This window comes from Pan troglodytes, chromosome 6 (assembly GCF_028858775.2).
Source record: "Pan troglodytes isolate AG18354 chromosome 6, NHGRI_mPanTro3-v2.0_pri, whole genome shotgun sequence".
Taxonomy (NCBI): Eukaryota; Metazoa; Chordata; class Mammalia; order Primates; family Hominidae; genus Pan; species Pan troglodytes.
This window is the reverse complement of record NC_072404.2, coordinates 40,971,541-40,993,195: the sequence shown is the minus strand read 5'-3', so window position 1 is coordinate 40,993,195 and position 21,655 is coordinate 40,971,541. Positions and strand designations below refer to the sequence as shown.

Here is a 21,655-nt window from a genome sequence, read left to right as displayed (position 1 = left end):
TAGAGTTATTCACAATTAACTTACGGTTGTAAATTATCCTTCTTTTCTTTCTGTGTCTTTCTTTCTATCTGTGTATGAAGAATATTTGTTGCCTGCCTCACAGTTTACTGATGTTTATTTCTAAGCTGAGTAATCTGTACTTTGTCAGAATTTTTTATATGGTTGTCACAGCCATACAACTTAGAAAACTAAGCATAATAGTTTTTGGGTTTTTTCAGTGGTACAGTTTACTTATTTAAGTTTCTAATGATAATACAAAACCAGAAATGTATATTACTGAAAAGAAAAATCAATAAGATTAAGTCAAATAATTAAAAATAAACTAAAGCCTAAAAGCTTTTTAAAAGATTAAGTTAGAGTCATTTTGTTTTTCCAAAATGGATTGTATATTTCAGTTCTCAAATTAAAGTTAATGATTTATAATACCTCCTAAATTGTATTATCTAAAGTTTTCATTTATTAAATATTTCGTGGAAGTTACGAATATTGATACATTGTCTTCCAGTAATTTATAATATATCTGTATCAATCTTTAGAAAAATATTGTGACAAGGAGTTATTTACAAAGACTCAGTAAGATGTGATGTAAAAATGAACAAATTAATGAGCAAAAACAACATTATATATTTTGTTTTTTATAAATTATATTTGATTTTAATGGATTTGACATTTTCTCTTTGAACACAGTTTTGCCAGGTCTATATTTAGGAGAGAAAATGAGAATGTAAATTGAAATAACATTTAATATTAATTTCTTCTCTGGCATGTATAAGGAAGGAAGGTTTAAACAAAGCATGGCAAGTTATAGAGACTGGTAGTCTCAGGCTCATCTAAAATGATTATCGTCATGTAAGCACCTTCTGGAACACATAATCTCAATGCTCAATAATAACAATAAAGATAATTTAATTTTGTTATCTATAAACATTTATTGAGCACTTATGTGTCAGGTACCAATTAAGCTCTCTGTGTATTAATTCACTTAATCTTAATAACTCTAAGAGCTTTATCATATTGATATCCTTATTTTACAGATGAGAAAAGGGAGGCATGAAAAAGTGGAGTAATTTGCCCATGAGCACACAGCTGGCAAGTAGCTGGGCAGGGTTCAAGATATGCAGACTTGCTCCAGCAAACATGCCCCTAACCACTTCACTAGGGCAGTGATTCTCAGCAGCATCAGCAGCACCTGGAACATATTGAGCAACACCTTCTCAGGCCACACCCCAGACCTACTGAGACAGAAACTCTAGGATGGTGCTTGCCAATCTGTCCTTTGATGAGCCCTCCAGGTGCTTCTGGTGAACACTAAAGTCTGAGAACCCCTGCCTAGATCAAGAAAGTAGTAGTAGTATTTTCAGTCAAGGGCCAGCAGCGTAGTAGTGGAGACAGACCTGAAAACGTATAATTGCCATCAATCTAGTAATTGCAGTAAAGGAGGATTGTATTAGGAACAATGGTGTTGCAAAGGAGAATGTGAGGGGAAGGGAAAGTTTTGCTTTTTGAGCATTGAGAAATTTGCACTTTAGTTTCAAAGCTAGAGGAAGGGCAACCAGTTTCAGTACTGATAAGAGTGCAGGTTTTGCTTGTCTAGAGGTTGAATAAGTAGTCCAAATGACTTCAAATGGTTCTGAATGTTTTGGCAGAGCAGGATAATCATTGTAGTGATCCTCTGTTTTGCCCATTTTCTGGCCATGATTGTGTCTCTGACGTGTGTACCATTTCTGAAATTGATGGTTACAAAGTAGTCAGAGGAGATGTTTTAAAGATCAAAGAAGGTAATGATGCCCTTTTTTTTTGCCTAGAAAAAATATTTAGCATTAGATGTTAGAAAGACTGACCTTCAATAACAGTACCCACTTTATCTACCTTATTAAATCCAAAGTTAAGTCTACTAAAACTACAGTCTGTTGCATTGGGATGTGACAGAATTAGCATTACAAGATAGTGTCTTAGCTTGTGATACCTAAATCACTTGACCTGTTCGGTGAGCCATTCTCATTTTTCAGGGTACAGTATTTTAGAAATTCTCACAGTGGGCTTCCAGGCTAAACAGATTCTTTGCACTTCTCTTTCTGCTGGAAACAGGGTTTAGACATAAAGTAAACATCATGGCCTGACTACTCTTTGTAACATCTTCGAAGAGATGGCCCTGATATGCACCACTGTTTTCAATCACTTAGGCAATAATTCAATTATGCCATCCTTTATATAAGAACTGCCATTGCTTTCAGTTCACTTCCAGGCCTAACACAAGTAAATCACTTCAATAAAATCCCTCTTTTCCCCTCCTAGAGACTAGCGTAAGTAATGATACCAGTGATCTAGCAAGGGCAAAATGAATATAATGTTCTTTCAGAAAAGCAAAATGTTTCACTGTGTTACTTGGGAAATTATTTGTCTTGTGTGTGTTATGTGAAAGATATTTAAATGATCTTATTAAGTGGGCTTTTTAGAGATGTAACTATTACACTCTTTTTTTAAAAAACAAATTAAGTGCATGAATTTAGCAGTTATGTGCAATTTGTGGGAAGAGGAATACACCTTAGAAAAACACTATCCAGAATTTGGGCCCATGGACAGCAAATCCTTTATAAATGTACAAAAAATATCTTCCAAGATATTGAAACAAGTTCTTTTGCATGTGAAAATAACCACCTAATTCTTTCCTACGTTCATGTAAAATTTTGTTAATATGACTTATGCTTCAGACTTAAAGGACATCAACTTGAATGTATGTTATAGTTGTCGTTTTATTAGCGGTTGCTCAGCTCACTTGACTTTCTTCTTAATGACCTCAAAAGATGGTCACTCTCTAATATTGTAGTAAATTAAGCCTTTGAGTAAATAACATCAGCTGTTTAGGCTGCTGGGGTTCAACATTATCAGGTGTTTGTATATAAAGATTAAAATATATGGCAGCTGGTAAATTAATTAGGGTCCGTGTTATGCCAGATTATCCTCCCCATTAACTTTTGCTTTGAATATATTCACCAGTACCTCTCAGTGAATGATAAAATGTTTTCATTTCAACAAGCCTAACTCATGGGATTCAATAAGTCTGTTCAAGGGATATTTAAAAATAGGTTACACTTTTAAACAAGTGATAATGGACTCACTAGAGCTTAACATTTCTCTTTGATGTCAGATATAGTTTTATAATAGAACTGCAAGTAATATTCTAGTCAATTTCTCCACCGACTTTAGCATTCAGTCACTGAGAAAAGTCCTGTTTGGACCACATTATTCTGAATTAGGATTATACAGACAGGCAGAATAAATTGGAAAAAATATAATCTAAGAGGATAAAATATTTTTACCTGTTTTAGATATACTTTTAAAGGCACTTATATTTACCATCTTCTATGTGCCAGACACTATTTTAGGTAATTCAAATGCATTTTCTCATTTAATCCTTATAGTAATACTTCTTATTGTTATTCTCTGTTTTATTTTTATTTTCCATAGCACTATTATCAACATCTAACATACTACATGTTTTTCTTATTCTCTCCCCCACTTTTCACCCCAACTCCCAGTCTTCCCTTTACCCTCATCACTCATTAGACAGGGAATTTTTTTTTTTTTTTTTTGCTATCTCTGCAATTCCTTGTTCATAGTAGTGACTCAATACTTCTTTGTCAATGAATGAGTGGCCCTGTGAGGCAGATGTTAGGCTCCCCAGTGTACAGACGAAGAGAGGTTAAGAGAGTAACAAAGTCAAAATGTGAAAATGGTTGTAGATGATCACCTACTCATCTATTCATTCATGCATTTGATAAATGACATTAAAGCCCATGATATTTCCAATATATTGCACTGCTTACCATACATAAATTACATTGATAAATCAGCATAATTATATTTTTTAACCAACTCATTATAATGGGTTCCCAAAGTACCAGTGTTAGACCAGCAGTTCTTTTGTTTTTGTTCATTGGTGGGTTATCATAGTCTCATTTTGTAATGTGAAATTAATTTTAAATAAATAATACATACATCCAAAATTCAAAAGTTATACAGGAGTATATGGTGAAAAGTATCCATCCACACACCTATCTTCCATTTCTAAACTTGCCTGCTCATTGGAATCACCAGGGGGGAATGTTAACAATTACTGAAGCCTGTCTCCCACTCCCAAAGATTATGATTTAATTGGTATGGGAGTGTGGTGTCGGCTTTGGAATTTTTAGAAATTCCCCTGGAGAGACATTGCTTTTAGTAAAGGTAAAGCCACAAGGGCCAAATATACCCTATTTCCTGAAACAACTAAGAAACATACAAAATATGCAAAACAATGTTTTTTATGACACTGGATATCAGGTAACAAAAGACAATAATCTCTGAGGGATGGGAAACAAATGAGGTGAGCCCTGTGATGATGCAGCTTATTTCCTGAGGGGGTATAGACCATGGCAGTGGGGGAGAATACAGGCAGAGCCCACCAGACTCCCTGAGTTGAGAGGTCAGAGCTGAGTTTGCAGAGACAAAAACAGTGAGAATTCATAGGACAGACAATAGAAAAGGTGAAAGCTGCATGGAAAAAGCACTCAAAGATCTACAGAGGATCCCTAAAGAACTCCAAATATTTATAGAGGATCCCTTTTGAGTGTTCAGCTGAGATTTGCTAAGGGAATCCATACGATGAAACTACCAGAGGCTGCAGGGAAGAGTACCTGAAAAGATTAGGGGGAAACAAACAGTACTTTGTGGTCACCCAGGGATAATGCCTGATGTAATCAGCTGGACTGGAAAACCTTGTGATTTAGAAGGCATTTGGTAGACTATTCAGAAGGGTTTTGCTTCAGTAGTGAGGAAGAATTAGCCCTCAACTAAATAGTGTTCCAGTCCTACTTAAAATATCTTGAAAGCAAACTCCCAAAGGATCAAATTATTTCCAGGTAACTTATCTATATCCCAAAAGAAACTTCAAGACATGTCTTATATTTATGTCCTTATAAATAGAATACAAAAATATTCAGCACCTGACAAAATTCACAATGCCTAGTATCTAATTAAAGATTACCAGGAATGCAAAGATGCAGAAAAATATGACCCATAGTGAAGAGATAATCAGTTGAAACTAAGTCAGAACTCACATAGATATTCTAATTAATAACAAGGACATTCAGACACTTACTATGATTGTATTCCATACATTCCAGAAATTAAGGAGAGATGTAGAAGATTTACCAAAAATCAAAGTCACAATTCTAAAGATGAAAACTGCAATGTATAAAATGAAAAATATACTGGATGGGATTAGTGGCAGATAGATACTGCAGATGAAAAGATTAGTGAACTTGAAGACATAGTGATAGAAACTACCCAAAATGAAACACAAGGAACAAAGATAAATTTTTAAAAGTTGAAAGAGTGTCAGTTGTGGGAAAATTTCAAGTGGCCTAATATCTGTGTAATTGGAGGCCCTAAAGGTGGTTGGGAGGTGGGACAAAAAATATACCCGAAGAAATAATATCTAAAAATTTTTCAAATTTAATGACAATTGTAAACACAATCCAAAGAAGCCCAACAAACCCAAGCTCAAAAAGCATGAGGAAATAATACCAAATTATGTTATAGTCAAATTGCACAAAACTAGTGATATAAAGAAAATATTAAAACAGCCAGAGAATGATAGACGTATTACATAAGAGGAACAAAGATAAGGATGAGTACAGATTTCTCATTAGAAACAAAGTAAATTAGGAGACAGTGAAGCAACATCTTTAAAGTACAGGTGCTGTTTGACTAACAGTGGGGTTATGGTTGGATAAACCCATCATAAATTGAAAATATCATAAGTCAAAAGTGTCTAAGTCCGGATATAACACCATCATAAGCTGAGGACTGTATTGAATGCCTACTGCTTTTGCACCATTGTAAAGCTGAAAATTTGTAAGTTGAACCATTGCAAGTTGGGGATCATCTGTACTGAAAGAGAAATCAAGTCTGTTAACTAGAATTGTTTACCCAGCAAAAATATCTTTCAAAAAAACAAAAGCAAAACAAAGACTTTTTCAGACATACAAAAGGCGAAGAATTCACCACCAGCAAACTGCAGTACAGATATTTTAAAGGAAGTCCCTCAACCAGAAAGAAAATTATACCAGATGTCAATCTGGATGTAAACAAAGGCATGAAGAGCACAGGAATAAGAACTACATGGATAAGTAGATTAATTTTTTATTATTTAAATATTTTAAGAAGATAGTTAACCTTTTAAACAAATATAATAATAATTAGAATGGAGTTTATATAAAAATAAAATGTTTGACAAGAATGACACAATGGCTGGAAGGGAGAAATGAAAATATATTATTTTGAGGGCTTATACTAACTTGAAAGATTTAGTATCACTTGAAGGTAGATTGTGACAACTTAAAGATATTTACTATAAATCCTAAGTCATTTATTAAAATAACAAAAGAAAGTTATATCTAATAAAACAACAAAGAACATGAAATGAAATCATTTAAAGAAAACCCAAAAGAAAGCAAAAAAGAGGAAAGAGATAAAAAAAGAACAGATGGGACAAATAGAAAACAAATAGCCAGACTTCAACTTAACTATATCAATAATCACATTAAATATAAATGCACTACATATCTCAAAAAGCAGAGATTGTCAGTTTGAATTAAAAAGTAGGACCTGATTATATGTTGCCTACAAGAAATGTGCTTTCTATGTAAAGACATAAGTTGAAAGTAAAGCAATGAAAAAAAGTAGCATGTTAACAATAATTTTGAAAAACTTAAGAGTTGTATTAATATCAAAGTAGATTTCAGAGAAAAGAATTTTACTAGGGATAAAGTAGATAATTTCATACTAATAAAGAGCTCCATTCTTCAAGGGTAATATACAGTCCTACATCTTTATGTCTGACAGAAGTATAAAAAAACAGACAAATATACAATAATGGTTGGAAATTTTAATATCCCTTTCTTAATAATTGATAGAGCAAGTAGACAGAAAATGAGTAAAGACCCAGAAGATTTGAACAACAGTATCAACTAACTTGACCCAATTGATGTTTAGAAAATATTATCTAAAATTAGGCCGGGCACGGTGGCTCACACCTTTAATCCCAGCACTTTGGGAGGCTGAGGCAGGTGGATCACGAGGTCAGGAGATCGAGACCATCCTGGCTAAAATGGTGAAACCCGGTCTCTACTAAAAATACAAAAAAATTAGCCAGGCGTGGTGGTGGGTGCCTGTAGTCCCAGCTACTTGGGAGGCTGAGGCACAAGAATCACTTGAACCCGGGAGGCAGAGCTTGCAGTGAGCCAAGATTGCGCCACTGCACTCCAGCCTGGGCGACAGAGTGAGACTCCATCTCAAAAAAAAAAAAAAGAAAAGAAAATATTATCTAAAATTAGCAGAATATGCCTTCTTTGCAAGTATACACAGAACATTTATAAAGATCTTACACTCTACGCAAAAGCAGTCTCAATAAATTTAAGGGCATTCAAGTCATACAAAGCATGCTCTCTGACTGTAATGGAATTATATTAGAGAAAATAACAGGAAGCTATCTCAAAAGTCCCCAAATATTTGAAAGTCAAATAACACATGTCTAAACAACCCTTGGGGGAAGGAAGACATCAAGAGGGAAATTAGAAAATATTTTGAACTGAATAAAAATGAGAATACAACATATAAAAACTTGCAGGATTCTGCTAAAACATTACTTCCAGAAAATTTATAGTGCTACATCTCTGCTTTAGAAATGAAAGGTCCCAAATCAATAACCTCATCTTCCATCTCAAGAAACTAGGACAAGAGTAAATGAGACCCAAAGCAAGTAGAAGAAAGAAAATAATAAATATCAGAGTAGAAATTGATGGAATAGAAAACAGGGAAGAAGTAGAGAAAAATCAATGAAACAAAAAGTAGAGATTAATAAAATTGACCATTTGCTGGCCAAACTGACCAAGAAAATAAGGGAAGAAAATATAAATTACCATAATCAAGAATGAAAGGAATAATATCACTACAGATTCTACAGGTATTAAAAGGAAAGATAATAAAGGAATATTATGAACACTTACAATTAAAATTTTAACAATTTAAACAAAATGGACAAATTTCTTGTAGACAGAATCTACCAAAGCTCATTCAAGAGAAAACAGATACTCTGATAGTTTTGAATTTGTAGTTAAAAAACTTTTACAAAGAAAACTCTAGGTCCAGATGGTTTCACTGGTGAATGATACCAAACATTTAAGGAAGAAATAATGACAATTCTACCTGAAATCTTCTAGAAAATTGAAGAGGAGGGAAGAGTTTTAACTAATTCTATGAGATTAGCCTTATCTTGATACTAAAACTAGAGAAAGACCAATATTCTTCATGAATATACATGGAAAAATTCTAAACAGAATTTTAGGAAATTGAATTAAAAAAACGATAATATGTCATAAATAACTAGGGCCTAGTTCAGGACTGCAAGGTCGATTTAACATTTGAAATTCAATGGATGTAATGATCATACTGACAAACTAAAAACAAAACTATGTGATTGTCTCAACAGACACAGAAAAAGCATTTAGCAAAATTCAACCTCTATTCTTGAAAACTCTCAGCAAACTAGGAATAGAAGAGAACCTTTAGTCTGGTAAATTGTATGTACAAAAAACCTAGAATGAATATTATACCTAATGGTGAGAAATTGAATGCTTTCTGTAAGATAAAGAACAAGTTATTGATGTCTGTTCTTTTTATTTATTTATTTATTTTGAGACGGAGTTTCGCTCTTGTTGCCCAGACTGGAGTGCAATGGCTCGATCTTGGCTCACTGCAACCTCCAACTTCCGGGTTCAAGTGATTCTCCTGCCTCAGCCTCCCGAGTAGTGGGGATTACAGGCATGGGCCACCATGCCCAGCTGATTTTGTATTTTTAGTAGAGACGGGGTTTCTCCATGTTGGTCAGGCTGGTCTTGAACTCCCGACCTCAGGTGATCCGCCCACCCTTAGCCTCTCAAAGTGCTGGGATTACAGGCGTGAGCCACTGTGCCTGGCCCATTCTTACCACTGCTAATTCAACATTGTACAGGTAGTTTTAGCCATTGCAATAAGTCAGGAAAAATCAAAGTCATTGTGATTGAAAAGACAGAAGTAAAACTATCTTTGTGTACAGGCATCGTGATTATCTATACAGAAAACCCAAATCTCCAAAACCCACTGGAACAAATAAGTGTTTGGCAAGTTCACAGAATACAAGATCAATATACAAAATAAATTGTATTTCTATCTATTATAAATGAATATCAGAAATTGAAGTTAAAAAGCAATATTTACTATAATACAAAGTAGGGAAAATCTGGAAAGGATATGCAAGACGTATATACTTAAAACTACAAAAACATTGCTGAGAGAAATTAAAGAAGACCTAATGAAACGGAAGGATATACTGGTTCATGATTTGAAGGATGCAATATTAAAATATCAGTTATGCACAAATTGATATGTAGATCTAAAATAATCCTGACCAAAATCACAGGAGTCTTTTTTGTAGAGATTGACAAAGTAATATTAAATTTCATATGGAAATGCAAAGAACTAGAATAGCCAAAACAACTTTGAAAAAAAAGATAGAGTACTAATACTACCTAATGTCAAAAGTTCTAATAATTTTATTCAGCTACAGTAATCAAGACAGTATAGTTTTGGTGTCAAGTTCCACAAACACATCAATAGAATAAAGAGTCCAAGAGTAGACCCACATGTATGTGATGGAGAAGGGACAGTCTTCTCAACAAGTAATGTTGAAATAATGGGATATTCATAAGCACAAAAATAAACAATTCATAACTCATTCATATATAAAATTAAGATGAATCATAGACACAAACATAAAACCTCACACTATAACACTTTCAGAAAAAAACTAGGAGAAAACTTTTGTGGTCTTGGGCTAGGCAAAGATCTTAAAATATGGCACCAAAAGCGTGATCCATAGAATTACAAATGCATAAATTGCACTTCATCAAAATTAAAAACTCTGCTTTTGAAAAGAAACTGTTTAGGAAAGAGAAAACACAAGCCACAGCCTAGAAGAAAATATTTGCAAATCATATATTCTATAAACACCAGTGCCCAGAATATAAAAAGAAATCTCAAAACTCAGAAAACAAATAACCTAATTTTTTAAACAAACAGATTATTAACAGCTAGAAATATGGAAGCAAATAAGCACAGAAAAAGATGTTCAACATTGTAGTCATTAGGGGAACACAATCAAAAGTATGATGGAATACCAGCACATGCATATTACAATAGCTAAAATTAAACGTTGACCATATCAGGCGTCAGTGAGAGTATAGAGGACCTGGAATTCTCATACACTGATGGTGGGAATGATAAATTGTATGACTACTTTGACAAATAGTTTGGCAGTTTCTTTAAAAATTGCACATATATGCAATTTAGTCATTTCATCCTTAGATGTCTTTCCAAGATAAATAAAAGTATATGTCCATTTGTTAAAAAGTCTGCATGAATATGTGTAGCAGCTTCATTTTAACATTCAAAAACTAGAAACAAGTCAAATATCCATCAATAAGTGAATAAACCATAATATATCCATGCAATATAATGCTACTCAGTACAAGAAATATTAATGTATGCCCCAACATGATAAATCTTAAAATATGCTGAGTGAAATAAGCCAGATAAAAAAGAATATATTAGGTAAGATTTCATCTTTGTAAAAGTTTAGAAAATGCGGACTAATCTGCAAGAACAGAAATTGTATTAGTGGTTTCCTTGGAAAGGTTTGTTGCGATGGGGACCATGGAGCATAGGAGCTTGAGGAAGCTAGCTTTTGTAGGTGTTAGATATTTTTGTTATTGTGCTTGTGGCAGTGGTGTCAGTGGTGCGTACATATGCCCAAACTGATCAAACTATACACTTTATTTCTATTTTTATTTTTTTAAGATGGAGTTTCACTCTTTTGTCTAGGCTGGAGTGAAGTGGCACGATCTCGGCTCACTGCAACCTCTGCCTTCAGATTCAAGCAATTCTCCTGCCTTAGCTTCCTGAGTAGCTGGGTTTATAGGTGCCCACCATCATGCCCGGCTGATTTTTGTATTTTTAATAGAGACAGGGTTTTGCCATGTTGGCCAGGCTGGTCTTGAACTCCTGACCTTGGGTGATCCACCCGCCTGGGCCTCCCCAAGTGCTGGGATTACAGGCGTGAACCACCGGCCCCGGCTCCGGCCCCATACACTTTAAATATGTGCCACTTTTTGTATTTTAATCATATCTCAATATAGTTTGTTTGTTTCAAGATCCCTAGTTGATTCAAACATACACACAAATTTGAGAATCACTACTCCAATCCTTCAAGTCCCTGATTTCACCCTGCAAAGGCAACCTCTTCTAGGCAGTTTCTTGTTCTGGAAACTGGAACATTCTAGAAATCCTGTGCACATGCAGGCATATATGAACATACATATCCTGTGTTCTAACTTCACAAATGGTAGCATACTTTACATAACATTCTGTATTTTACTTTTTTCACTTACTATATCTTGAAAATTATTCCATTTCTATACATACGGAATGACCTCATTCTTTTTGACACCTATGTGTTAATGCAGTGGATCTGGATCCTAATTATTTTGACTATAAGAGGTGGTACTTTATTCTTACTCTAAAACAATTTGAGAATAGAGATGTAACTTAAATAGTTGCAGAGTTAATTTTCCTTTTAGGCATATACTTAAGTCCTCATAGTCATAGTCATACTATATATTATAAAATGCCTTCATCTATGTGGGTATATAAGCTTTCTACAACACCAAATTTACTATGAATTAGGTAGTAATTTTTCACAGGTAAAGTTTGCATATTTATGTGAAATGTTGACAAGTGTTAACATTTTAAAAAGTTATTATGACATTTTATTTGCTTTGCTTATTCCCTCAATATGAAATGTGATGTTTGGTTGTCCTTCCTCATTTAACACATATTTTATAAGTCTTCTTTTGTCCTTTGCTGGTCAACTTGGCATTGGTCTTTGGGCCACAGCTGTTCCAGAAATGTGTGCCATGCAGACTAATCTGTTATCAGTATGCACTTTTGGCAAACAAATTGGCTAAAATTGTACTGGCTTTTTTTTTTTTTTTTTTTTTTTAAAGCAGAAGGTCAAATTGTCCAATGCCAAATTTTTTTTTTTTTTTAAAGTTAACCTCACTGTTTGGTTGATAGACTGTTACAGGAGGAAGACCATCTACAAGACAATGTACCAATTTACCTAGAGGCTAAAACTCCTTATTGGTCATTTGTGTTTTCTTCATGGGTTTTTTGTAATTTTCAGTCTTACAGCAACAAGGATCTTAGTGTTCATTACCCAAACTATCTATATTGTACTATAATCTATGAATTTGTTTGATTTCTTGGTGAATATTAGAGTCTTTCGCTGACTAATGATAATTTGAACTTTTTGCCAACATTTCATTGGTTGTTGGATCAGTGCAATTTGTATCAACTGAGTATTTGTTTTGTATTTGTTAGCTGATGAAGTCAGTAAGAAGAGTCATTGCAGCTCCTTGCAGTAAATTCATTCACTCATTATTTTTCACATCATGGAATTTCATATTCCTGTGGTCAGGTTTCATAGCTCCTGTTCACCCCTTTGTCCTTCATTTTAAAGTATTTCAGGGGATTGTCCTTGTCCTAGTCAGTCATGCTTGCTTGCAGTCATACACCTGAGGTCATGTCTCTGAGGAGTCACTGTACAACAGAATAAATGTACCTGTTTTGAATTTCATCTTTCTGTGCAGTGGTTGCTTTTTGGCTGAGAAAATGGTTTTACTGATTAGTGAGTTACCTCTAAGACCTCTCTGTATCTCTGAGTCCTTTACATTTTAGTTAACCTGTGATATGTCACTCTAACCTAGGGAAAGTGTGGAGAGCCTGATTCAAAAGCATTCCTATGCACGCTCACCCATCCGTACCTACGGAGGAGAAGAAGATGTCTTGGGGGATGAGAGTCAGACAACCCCAAATCGAGGTAAGGTAGTTTCCAAGGCCATGGAATTGCTGGGAGGCAGAGCACCTAAAGGAGAATGGGGGCAGGTTGTTGATGAGATGGCCAGTCCTCAGAGTACACGATGCCGGGAAAGGATTTCAGGAGCCTCCCTGGGAAGGGAGAGCCCCGACACTGATCCTCACAGATTTCATTATTTTGCCTTTGAATCACAGGCAATGATGCTGCCTGCAGGTTTCCTATGGTTTGTTTTTTTTTTAAGTGAAAGAATACTGAGCCTTTGAGTCAGGGATCAGGAGTTACTTGTCCATGACTTAGTACATAAGAGCTGTTGAACTTTGGGGGCAGTCACCAAGTCCTTCTGAACCTCAGTTTCATAATCTGAAAGTCAGGGAATATATCTGTTCCATCTATGTCAGGTATAATTTGTTAGAATCAAAGACCAAAATAGAAAACACTTTTAAAAGAGGATTGTCCTAATGAAGGATATTACATAGAGGAAGTGGCCCCAATGTTGACAGCAGGAACTGAACAAAGTTTCTCTGTTCCCAAGGCTTAGAGAGCAGCCCTCTGCATCTGGGAAGAGAGTCAAGAGAAAAGAGCCCAGAGGGGCTCCATTCTGGGAACAGTAAAGTTCGTATGGGGAGAGAGTCCTCTGCATTGTTTTATGTCCTTAATATGAAATTATATAATCTGTGAAAACATAGGACATTTCTTATTACTCAGTCCAAGTGAACCACTAGTATTACAGTTGACTCTTGAACAACACAGTGGTTGGGGAACCAATTCCTGTGTGGTCCAAAACGTGCATATAACTTTTCACTTCCTAAAACTTAACTGCTGATAGCCTACTGTTGATCAGAAGCCTTACCTGTAACATAGTCAATTCACACATATTCTGTATGTTACATGTATTACATTCTGTATTCTAATAATAAATCAAGCTAGAGAAAAAGTTATTAAGAAAATCATAGAAAGGAGATATATTTACTATTCCTTAAGTGGAAGTGGATCATCATAAAGGTCTTCATCCTCATCTTCACACTGAGTTGGCAGACGAGGAAGAGGAGGGGTTGGTCTTGCTGTCTCAGAGGTTGTAGAGGCTGAAGAGGTGGAGGAAGTGAAAGTGAGGCAAGAGGGGTCAGGCAGACTCAGTGTAAACTGTAGTGAAAAATATCTGCATGTAAGTGGACCCGTGCCGTTCTAACCCCTGTTGTTCAAGGGACAACTGTATACAGTCAGAAAATTCAGTGTCAACTCTATTCTAAATTTCTGGATGCTGTGGTGGGAAAACTTACTTTCTTAGGTTCTCACAACAGTTTTGGAAACCAGACAGCTTGGTAGAGATTTCATACATTCAGCCTTCCTTATGACACTACAGAGGTCAGAACAGATATCAGGTATTTGCAGCTTTTTTTAAGAGAATCAGGTCATTACCTGCAGGCAGGGTATTAATGTTTTGGCCAGTCTGTGGGAGTGTGCAGGCTATCCAATGAGTTGTCTTTTTCCATTTAGTAAATTCTCTATTCCATGCAAGGTGTAAATATCATCTTCTTACCTAGAAAAGTAGATTTGCTCGTGACAGATCTCATGTGTGTTTGTCTTTCTAAGTTACAGATGTATTAAATATTCTTAAACACAAATTGATCTTTACAGATAATTTAATTCTTGATCTGTACATTGACACAGTGTTTCCAGTCTAATGAGTGTTTTTCCTTACAGGGTCAGCCTTTACAACATCTGATAATTTGTCTCTCAGCTCCTGGGTATCATCTTCTTCCAGTTTTCCTGGGTTTCAGCACCCACAGTCCCTGACTGCTCTTGGCACCAGCACAGCATCCATAGCAACACCCATTCCTCACCCCATCCAGGGTTCTCTGCCACCATATAGCCGACTGGGAATGCCTCTGACCCCATCGGCCATTGCCAGCTCCATGCAAGGGAGTGGCCCCACATTCCCTTCATTCCACATGCCACGATACCATCACTATTTTCAGCAGGGGCCCTATGCTGCCATTCAAGGACTACGCCATTCCTCTGCTGTGATGACGCCATTTGTATGACTCTTCTAAAAATGGGAGAATCCAGATCCAGAATGTGCAAGTGGGTATGGAAATATAGGACAGGGCTGGGTGGGTGGGATGTGGGGTATTGGAGCAGGGGCTTTCCAGGAGACACAGGACCTATCAAAGAGGAGAGCCGGACTCACAATAAAACCTACCACTGAGGGAATGCACCACGGACCAGGATTCATCTGAGGGACAGCTCTTGGGTTCAGGAGAGAATCCATGTAAAGTTCTCAGCCAGCCTGAAAGTTTACTAATACAAGGCTGATGAATCTTAAAGTGCATTATTCCTCATGGTTAAAACGCTGTGTTGATGCAGTAATGTATAAAATCATTGTGTGTAGGGTTTCTTCCTGCTTTTCACAGGATAAAAGAATCTTCAAAGAGGCCATACTATATAGCATACTGACCATAATGACTAACTGAAGTCAATTTATCCCTGTAGAAAATGGGAGCCAGTAGAGAAATATTTGTAGTGCTGTAGCATAAGCATGTTTAGTTTTCTTTTGTGTTAGTCTGCTGGGGAAGGAGCTGAGATAATGCTAATGCATCCTGTTTTGTGGATGAATACATGGTAATGACCTCACAAAGTTCTGTTTGTAATATTGAAGGGCCAGTAACCAACAAGCTCAGTTTTCACAGTCTTCTTTCTTCCTAGTTCTCTTTATTGCAAATACTTGCCAGAGTTAGGGTTGGGGCTAGAGTTATGGAAGAAAAATCTTCCATATACAGTTTTGAAGCAAGAGCCTCTCTATATTACATGGTAAAACTGAAGTTTGATTTTTCTGGGCTGCATTCTAAACACACTACCGACTAATTCACTGAGGAACACTCCAAAGCCTAGGCATGATGTTATGTGAGGCTCGCTTTCACTTACAGCTGCAACAGAAGGATGGTTGTTCTATTCCAGAAGGATTTCTCTGCCGTTGGTGCCAGAGATCCCTTCATTTTCACTTCAGTTTTGGAAGACCTTGTGGATGTTAAAATGCATCTGGACAAATTCTCATTTTCAGTAAATCTGCTTTGTTGTTGCTGCCGCTGATTGACAAGGATTTGAGAATGACCATTCTAAATGCCAGGATAGCCATGATTTAACTTATGTTCCTGAGTGGAAATGTGTCCATACATCTAATTTGGCCTTTTTCCTTACTGTGTTACATTTAATGACTCCTTTACCATTTTGCTAGGTCTGTAATCTTAAATTGCTTGATAACGGAATGGCTCCATAACTGAAATGTTGGCAATTCTTATAAGTAATCTAAAGCATTCTTCCACTTTATTTTCAACTTTTGCTCTCTTCTTAAGCCTTCCTTTAATGTTTATAATAGTAACAAATATTTTAGTTATATATGACCTGTATATTGTTTTTGAACAGCATATATATATATATATAAGCATTTACAGTCAGGGTAACACATTTGGCATTTTGCAACAATTTATTTCCCTAATAACATAGATTTAATGAAATTAATAGTTTTTCAACTTTAGATTTAATGCACTTCAACTACAGGATGCAACCTGTCGTCTTAGAAAATTTCTCCAAAACTCTAATTTAATTTTTGTATGTAATATTCATTCTACTCTTCTTGCTACAAAAGTATTGAATCTGTTAAAAGGGATGGGAAATATTTCTACGGACAGTAGAAGTGTATTTGGGGGGAAATGCAATATACTTATCACATCAGACTCCCACGGGATTTTATTTGGTGGTTTTAATGTTAGCCTTTTTCATATCACATGCCTTTCTGGGCACTTCCAGCCTATGAAACAAGGCATCATGGCACAGCCTGTCTAGGTGATGCTGTTGTTGGATTTTGCACTTGCTGTTCTCCACTGTACTCCAAAGTTTACTTACAGAAAAGCATGGGCTGCGTTAACAAAGCATCTCACGATCCTACAGCAAACACTGTGGGCCAATTTTTAACTTGTTGCATGTTATGCTGTAGTATCCACAGGTAGTTTGTTTTCAAACAAAGTACAGGTGTGCATTTCTTTAAAAAAGCAGTTATGAGTAATGTTTAAACTATCCATAGAGCTGGGATAGGGGTTTACTATTTAATAGCTGGCCTGTTGCCAGTGCTCCTTTGAATATAGAGTACTGCTGCTTAAAGCAGGAATAACAAAAGATGCTGTTTTACATAATGCTACTCAATACCCTGATAAATTACTGGTCTACTAAGGTGAATCTGTATCTGAATTTTATTTTCAAAGAGGATGAAAAGATTGTTTTAATACATACCGTTTTGACATTTCTACCAATCTGTGTGTCTCAAAGAGATTTGTGTGTTTTTGTTGAATATGGTTTTACCTAGTATTTCCTGACTTCATAATTTTATTTTGTAATTAAGCAATATAAGACTATAAATAAGAGTGCTTAGAGAAAACAAAGACTAGTCAGACCTAAAATTCTAAATTGGGTATATATTTTTAAGTATTATTTGAACCAGAGAAAAGAAGCACAAGTGAAATAGAGCTTAACCTCATCAGAGTCACTTGAGCCATGGAAACCAAGGGGTAGAAATTTCCCCTCTCTGGGCCTTTCTGTGGTATCCTGGTCATTGATTCTTATTAAACCCTTGGGAGTTTAGTATTTAAAATTCCAAAGCCCATTCTGGCAAAAGTAATTTCAAGAACTACCTATTTAATGGGAAAGCCAATTGAATAATAAAGGCCATGAATTATAATATATTTAGAATATATTCAGGGTTCCTCCCATGCCTCCCCCCGCCCCCCGAGTATATTATAGTGTCAAAAAGCATGGCTAATGGGAAGTGCTGCTAAAAAGAGGTCCTGCCAGATCTGCTTTATCTAATCCTGAGGAATTAATTCAGAACTTAATAGGTTTTGCAGTTGTGGTTTGTTTTTAAAATATCAATAATTCTGAGTAGATTCACGGTCTTTGTTTTGTTTTGTTTTGTTTTGTTTTGTTTGAGACGGAGTCTCACTCTGTTGCTAGGCTAGAGTGCAGTGGCATGATCTCGGCTCACTGTAACCTCCGTCTCCTGGGTTCAAGCAATTCTCCTGCCTCAGCCCCCTGAGTAGCTAGAATTACAGGTGTGCGCTACCATGCCCAGCTAATTTTTGTATTTTTAGTAGAGACAGGATTTTACCATGTTGGCCAGGATGGTCTCGATCTCTTAACCTTCTGATCCACCCACCTCGGCCTCCCAAAGTGCTGGGATTACAGGCATGAGCCACCGCACCCGGCCTCAATTTTTTTTTTTTTTTTTACTAACTTAGTCTTCTCCTCTCCTCTGTCTACCCTTAGCAATATATAAGTAAACATATCCAGCTTGTCTAACACATCACAGATTATTAGTTAACAAGGTGTAGATTAATGAACTTATATTGTATTGCTGGATCTTTTGAGTTAATAACAATGGTAACTTGTCCAGAAGGCCTATCATCATTCCTAGTAGGTGGGCACAGAGTAAGAGATATTAAGAAGCTTCCTGATGAGTCGTCATCTAGCGAAGGCCCTGTGTGGGGCTATATTATAGGAGTTACATTGACTTCTGGGGCATTTGAAGGTCTCCCCCCTTATCCATATCTCTGTCATTTTGCTTCTCCAGCCACGACAACACACTTTCCTCTCCAACTGCTCCCTCCCCACCAAAAAAGAAAACCCTCTAAAAGGCAAAGGAATAAATATTCTTAGAAGTAAATTATCTTCATCCCATGCTGCATTTTTCAAAGAGGTGTTAGGATATTTATCCTATTTCTGTATTTCACAGTAGCTTTTCAGGCTGTCCTGCTTATATATAAGCTGATTTATATTGAGAAAAATCACTTTTGAATGAAGAGGATGAAATGACTTTACACCCCATTAAATACTCAGTCAAGCTTAGCCATGACTCAGTAACTAAAAAGTTCAAAAAATCCAGTTATGTAATGTGCAGAGTAACAAACTGCAAGAAAAACAACTTAATCTTCCAGTGACTAAGTAAGAAAAACTGTTGTCACTATTAAACATGTAGGAAATTGATAATTATTACAAACAAAGCAATACTCTACCCTAAATCTAGACAAATCACTGGACAGATGATAAGATTTTCAGCTTTCTCCTTTAAAGAGCTGTGCCTGGCTGGATGATGGGTTTTATACACGTTTTTATGTTATTTTAGAATGTACAGATTTTTTTGTAAACATGCAAAGGGAAGGTTACAAACTCCTTAAACTTTAAAAAACCATCAAATCCTTTCTTTGCTACTTATATTCTATGCCAATTATAATATTCCAAGACTTACCTTTCTTCAGAATGCTTACATATGGAAAGGTTTATTTATAAATATTTGATAGGTAAATATTCCATATGTATTTTCTAGCCCTTCTTTCTCTGTCCCTCCCTCAAATAACTTCATTACCCTCTCCTTTTTAAACGAAATATCTTGATAATAAGAAAACAAAATCATTTTTTTGTGAAATAATACATATGGACAAAAAATACAAGTTGTATTTTACTTCTGGTTCATTAAAATATTGTGTTTAGTTGGATTTTTTCCTCCTTTATTTTCAGAAACATAAAAGAAATTGTTTTATTTCCTAAAGGATAAAATTGGATATAGCCTCTTTAGTAGACACTATCACAGTTCTGTTGTTTGCTGTGTTCATTTGCATAATGAATTGCGTGAGAACAGTCACTGTAATGAAATATGTGTGCTGGGGGTGGGGGGAAGGGCATGGGAAATGTTTTATGAAAAAAAGTTATAAGCCTAATACTATGAAGTAACATCTAATGCAGTTCTTTTTAAGTGCAATATATTTATTTCTGCTAGAAATATATTATCAACCTTATGTAATATTTGAAGCATTACATATTATTTGTAAACAGCTTAAAATTATATATTACCCCAATTGTACATAAGTACAAATGTGTGGATATTAGTTTCTTTCATTAAAAATGGTGTTTTTTTAAAAATACATTTGCACCCATTTACACCTTTCATTCACTGACACTGTTTTATGATGTTTGGTACCTGTTTCCTCACCTGACAAAAAGGATTAGATAAGATTGTGGGTCCCAGCTGGCCACTCACAGGCTGGACACAGCCCGGGATTACTGCACAGTATTTTGGGTTTGTCTTTAGTTGCATTTGAAAGCCTTGGAAAAGACATTGCTCTCAAGTTCCCACTATTTTCCATTTTCTGCACCCAGTCCCCTTCATTCGTGTATGCTACCCAATGAACCCTCAGAATCACATGATTTTGCACCTCTCTGCACTGAATTATACTGAAGACTCCATAAAACTTAAAAACACCTGTATCTCATTTCAGCCATGAGCACTTGGATATGCTGTGATGATATTACACAAAGCAGAATGACACTAAATAAGATTAGCCAAATTATAAGTCTTAATCCTCCTTCCACATGACAGTCCTTCAAAATATTTGATGTTATCATTACCCCCTGCTTTCAAAAGTCTACTCTATTACCCTTAATTTTTTTGTGCATGCCTAACACCAACCTTTTAGAAGTCTTTTATTTGGAAGGATTTCATGCTTAAGGAAGAGTTGCAAGAAGACCATAAAGAAACTCTGTACACCCTTTATGCAGATTCACAATTGTTAACCTTTTGCCCTATTTACTTTATCATGTGCATTTACAGTGAGTAGTGTGTGCATAAACACACATGCACATGCATGTGTAATATATACAAATTATTTTTCTGAACCCCTTGAGAGTAAGTAGCATGTCATGCCCCATTATCTCTAAATAATTGAAAGTGTATTTCCTAAAAAAAAGATTCCACTAAATAATCACAGTAGGGTTAGCAACTTCAGGAGATTTAACAATGATGCAGTACTTTGACGTATCATCTGTATTCCAGATTTGTCAAATTACCCAGTAATGTCATTTGTAGCATATCTTTTCTTCAGTACAGATCCACTTCAAGATCACATATTGCATTTAGTCTTCATGCTACTTTAGTCTCCTTAAATATAGTATAGCTCTTCAGCCTGTCTTTGTCTTTCATGGCAAAAGGATTCCTATTGTATTAGAAATCATAAATTCATACTGATACCTCCAATTCCAATGCACTCCCACAGAGTCCTCTTTTCTTGCTTTGCCCCATTCGATATCTGTATGGAATACAGTGGAAGAAGGCTCAACAATTACCTCAACGTATTTATTTACTCAACTCTACCATACACTTAAAACTAATTTCAGATTGCTTCACCTGTACAACTACAATACACAAACCTTCTAAAAAGAGGTCAGGGTTTGTTTGCATTGTTTCCGTGCTACTCAACTAACAGTATATAGCCAGATGATATGTTAAGCAGTTACTTTGATTAATTCATTTTTTGTCCTCCTGGATAGTTATGTTACTCATGAGCAGTACAAGTGGGTTTATTTGTTCGGTTTGTTTGGAGTTTTAATGGATCTTTTCCTTCCTATTTTTATTGATATTTTTTAAAAATAGAAAATAATGTGCTTTCAACAAACTCATAGATCTAATAAGTGACTATGGCAAGGTTGAATTATAGCAAGGTTAGAGGATACAAGATTAATACTTTAAAAGGCCGTTGCTTTCCTATATACCAGAAATGAACTATCGGAATTTGAAATAAACAGTTATATCATCACTAAAGA

The 21,655-nt window shown here is 35.6% G+C and overlaps 1 protein-coding gene across 1 annotated transcript in view; it reads left to right on the top strand.

Annotated features, from left to right (window-relative positions):
* TBX20 (T-box transcription factor 20) overlaps window positions 1-19,978 on the top strand; it is a 56,962-nt gene extending 36,984 nt beyond the window's left edge. Inside the window, exons 7-8 of the mRNA XM_522453.7 lie at window positions 12,906-13,018; window positions 14,717-19,978. Of these exons, the coding sequence (XP_522453.3) occupies window positions 12,906-13,018; window positions 14,717-15,057 (454 nt within the window). The 3' untranslated portion in view covers window positions 15,058-19,978. The remainder of the gene's footprint in view (window positions 1-12,905; window positions 13,019-14,716) is intronic.
* The last annotated feature ends 1,677 nt before the right edge of the window (window positions 19,979-21,655 follow it).